This window comes from Anoplopoma fimbria, chromosome 19 (genome assembly GCF_027596085.1).
Source record: "Anoplopoma fimbria isolate UVic2021 breed Golden Eagle Sablefish chromosome 19, Afim_UVic_2022, whole genome shotgun sequence".
In the NCBI taxonomy this organism is placed as follows: Eukaryota; Metazoa; Chordata; class Actinopteri; order Perciformes; family Anoplopomatidae; genus Anoplopoma; species Anoplopoma fimbria.
Window position 1 is genome coordinate 15,386,321 of NC_072467.1, and position 4,474 is coordinate 15,390,794.

General features: G+C 39.8%; 1 protein-coding gene across 1 annotated transcript; it reads left to right on the forward strand.

Moving 5' to 3' along the window:
• The first annotated feature begins 770 nt into the window (after positions 1-770).
• On the forward strand, positions 771-1,779 carry LOC129108864 (uncharacterized). Its single transcript, XM_054620787.1, has 2 exons — positions 771-913; positions 1,003-1,779. The coding sequence occupies exons 1-2, from the start codon at positions 800-802 to the stop codon at positions 1,753-1,755; spliced, it is 867 nt and encodes a 288-aa protein (XP_054476762.1). The 5' UTR covers positions 771-799; the 3' UTR covers positions 1,756-1,779.
• Positions 1,780-4,474: the final 2,695 nt, after the last annotated feature.

Below are 4,474 nucleotides of genomic sequence, written 5' to 3' on the forward strand. Positions count from 1 at the left end.
GACAGGAGTTGGTAATGTCAATGTCTTCAGAATTTATATATTTGAATGTGAGCGCATCAATAGTTCAGAAAAAAACATTTATAATACAGATTTGTGTAAAGACTTACAGAGACATTGCCAGTTAAAGTCTACAAAAGTTTATTTTTAAATAATTGGAAAAAGTCATTAGTTATTCTATGAGAGGAAAATGGGAGCACTGAAGCGACAGCGCCAGAATGTGACCGTCTCCAGCTCCACCAATGCTGGTCCTAGAACAAAAATACTATTAAACAATTGTAAAAATGTATGAATTGAGCAGGTAACACCCTACTTATCTGCATGCAAGTGCACAGCAAACCACCAAACAGCGCCTCCCAATGATACATCCCCGACAGGAACACTACTCTAAAAGAAAGAGCACAGAGACCACATTAGGGCATTGGATATCCAGACACATCAGGTCGTCTTATAGGAAGTTGGGGCAGTTATTAAAATGCACCCAAAGAGGAAACTAAACAAACCTTTCTGTCAGCCGAGTGCCAGGGATTAGTTACGGTGCCATCCGGTAGAGCAACCGTTGCATACTGGCCCAAGTCACAATACAGGTTAAAGTGAGGTGACTGAGGCTGAAACAGGTATATGGGTGAAATACAGGTCACCCTGCCACACAAACACACATATATATATATATATATATGATAAAATCGTAATCTTAGTAGTTACTGTTGACATTATTTTGGTAACAATGTATACTTTTGAAGATTTTAAACATTTTTATGTGGTGTCTTTTGTGAATAGATTTGCCAGCTACGACCACCTGATGGCATTTTGGTCTTTGATCGAGCCTTGTCTTTACAAGATGGTCCGTGTATCCAGAGCCAAATCAGCTGCCCAGAAAAATGAAGAAGTGGTCGCACCTGCACGTGCATCAACGGTACTTTATAAGTAGTTACAGATGTAATTATACGTGATTTCATTGCATTTGTATTTGTTTGAGCTATCCTTTTTTTATTTTCCTCTCAGAGACAGCTGCTCCAGCCCATAGATGAACTCTTTCTTTTTCTGAACTATCTTTCGGCTGGATTGAAGGAGAGGGACCTGGCAAATCGCTTTAGAATTCACCAGTCCACAGTGAGCCGCATCATTGCCACATGGACTTGTTTTCTGGCCACAGCACTAGGGTCTATTTGTATTTGGCTCACACCTGCAGAGGTACAGGCTTACCTCCCGGAGGAATTCCGTGATTACCCGGACACCCAGGTAATTCTTGATTGCACCGAGCTTAGATGCCAAACCCCATCCTCACCCCTCCTTCAAAGTGAGATGTACTCTACGTACAAATCCCACTGCACCATGAAAGGCTTGGTTGGCATAGCCCCACATGGTGCAGTGACATTCATTTCCGGATTGTATGGTGGTTCAGTTAGCGACAAGGAAATGTTCAAACAGTCAGGAATCGCTGAGTTGCTGACAGAAAACATGGCAGTTATGGTCGATAAAGGCTTCGTAATCAGTGATTGCTGCAAAAGCAAAGTTTACTGCCCACCCTTTCTGTCAAAAAACAAACAGATGCCAGCATGCCAGGTGAAGGAGACACAGGCCATAGCCAGATTGCGGGTGCACGTAGAGCGTGTCATTCGGAGGATAAAGGAGAACCGGCTTTTTGACGGCACCATCACCCTGTCACATGCGTACAATATCAATGAAATATTTGCAGTTGCCTGTCTGCTGTCAAATTACCAAAACAAGGCACTCGTCAAAAAATGGGTTAAGTGATTAAATAAAGACAATATTATTGCCTTTCATGAAAATGCAGTAGATCTGTCTGCTAGGAAGTAAGTAAAGATTGACTTAAAATTAAATGTTCAGAACACTTGGATTACGTGCAGTTAATGTTTGGATTTTCATATGCATTTGATTTCCCATTTTACAAAAAGAAATAATAATGCAATTGCTGAGAAAAAAATATATTTATGGTGATTACATGGTCTCATTGACATTTCCAGGAAGAAACGGCACTTCTGGTTGTTTGGTTGACGGTGAGTTGCTGGCCAACGTGAGGTAAGACTGCTGGTGAAGGTGAGATGAGACTGCTTGTGAGTTAACTGATTTAAGCTAATCTAATCTTGGGTAATGTTTTTTACATTTTCTTAAGACGCAGGTAGCTTGGCATGTAATAGTAGAAAAAGAAATGGTCTGCCTTTTCTCGAATTGCGCTCTGCACTTCTGGCTCAACATAGATTCTCTGCACTACGTAGTCTTTTTGTTTTTAAAGCGGACTCCAAGAATCACACAATTATTCCACTGTACCTGTACTTCTGCTTTGCAAACGACAATAAATATCTTGAATATTGAAAAGTTGTAGTCTTGTACTCATTACCTTGACTAAATTAAATTGTGTTCGGAAAAAAGGGAGGCATGAAAAACATTCAAGTTGGTGGCCCTTGAGGACTACACTTAGCTACTGCTCAACCGAACAAACTCCACTGAACAGGGATGAACACAGCATCCTGCCTACACTCAAACTGTGTGGTGCCTCGCTCTTCCTCATCGACCTGTAGCACAAGGCTCTCACGCTGACCTGCCCTGTCAGCTTGTCTTTATTGGACACTGAATGAAATAACATACAAATTCATTGAGCTTCAATTGTACTGGATACGCATCATCACTATCTATAACAAGTGACTACATGGAAAGTAAGGTTAGGTAGCTACATAACGTTACTTTTGTATACGCAAAACTGTGGCTATAAATTAAACAAATATTACTCAACACAACAGGCAAAAACATCAAGGCTGATATAAAACACTGGTTAAGAAATCTTGTTAGAATTTGCTGTTACTGCATCGTAATACACGTTAGAAAGTGACAGTTAACTGACAGACTAGCCTTTGACAGTAGCTACTAGCTAGCGTCTGTTAGAAGTAGTTTTCTTACCTTCGTAGCTGTGAATGTAGGTCGCAGCATACAACCTAAACCCCTTCTCCAATTTGCTCGTCGGAGTTTTTGTTTCCCGACATAAACGATGCACATCTGTGATATTTATTGCCGGCAGCTCCTGTAAACACCGGGTGTAGAACGTTGCCATCTTGGAACCGGAAGCTGATGAGCTGTATTACGGCGAATCAGGAAGTGCTTGTGCAAGTAGCCTATTATGCCTCTTTCACCTGCTTGTCGTTGAAATATCGCAAATTTTATTGTAGATTCCGCAAGTTCAATATAGATTATGGTTCAAAAGTCAAATGAGTGAGTACTTATGTCCTTTCGATTTCTTACAGTTTGGGCCGTTGTTGGCCGTATACGCTAGCATTCTGCTAATGAATGCTGATTGGTCAGGGACGGACTTGCGACTGATTACGACCAGAGACCCCTCTTGACGGCATCTGAAGCTGAAGCGCATCGGAAACATTATCTTAAGGAGGACTTTCCGTCGAAGTTATTTTTGCGTACTGTATTTATATTATATATATATATATATTATACTATTATATGTTAATAAAAGGAAGTGCCGAAGTGATTCAGAAACTGCCGTAAAGCAGTACCTCTGACAGTGTGACGTCATCGCATTTTTTGAACACCTTTTTAGAACAGATACGTGACCTTAAAAAATGCAATATTCAGCTGAGTTTATTATTTTAGCCCCACCCTTTGATAGCAACTTTCAAATTACTTGACAAAAAATTACATCGTGAGAAAAGTGGATTCTGAGGATAAAACCCCGTTGGCTCCCATTCATTCTGGACTCGCCTACGAGCGCCCCGCATGGTCAAAGATTATTACTGCAACCAGTCCGGAAACCCGGAACTAACCCGCGAGTGCCAGTTCTCCTCACATTCTCTGGTTACACCACTTGACATTTCAAGAGGTTGACCTTGCAGACATGATTCCCCTTATTAATTAAAATATTCTAAACAATGATGTTTCACTACTATTATTTAGTATTAGAAAGTACTTGTGTAAGATTATGCCAAAGTATATTCAAGGTCATTTTGAAGGGAATTTCACATTTTATCAGCAAGTTTTATAACTTGGTACTAAGTTTTTATGGTTACACCATGTTGACAATTTTACCATTATTCTCTTAATATTCTCACAAAATTGGATGAAACCAGAACTTTTAGATTTGGTCTTGAAGAAAATGATGTTTGAAAATGATTTGATAGATTTTTCTCAAATTTTAACACTTTTAAATGTATTTCATCCTCATGTTCACAAAAAAATGAGCGTCTCGTCTTTGACCCACGTACTGAACTACTGGATTCAGTTATTCAAAGCGAAATTAGCATCATTAATATCATTTTAAACTGCTCACGATGCAGGCGAGGCTGCTAGCTTGTAGCGTTAGCATGTTAGCTTGTAGCTACTGCTACATGGACCAACAGTAAACATTAATATGTGTGTAAGTTAATGTTGACTGTGTTTATGGGCTGTCGCTGTAGTTCAGTGATATAAAGTGAGTTTTAGGCCATTTTACATCTAAAATACATCACAGAGA

Excerpts from the sequence above, each read along its gene's own strand:
- LOC129108864 (XM_054620787.1), top strand. The coding sequence starts at position 800 with ATGGCATTTTGGTCTTTGATCGAGCCTTGTCTTTACAAGATGGTCCGT. Across the intron at positions 914-1,002 it reads CACCTGCACGTGCATCAACG|AGACAGCTGCTCCAGCCCAT; the intron begins GTACTTTATAAG and ends TTTTCCTCTCAG.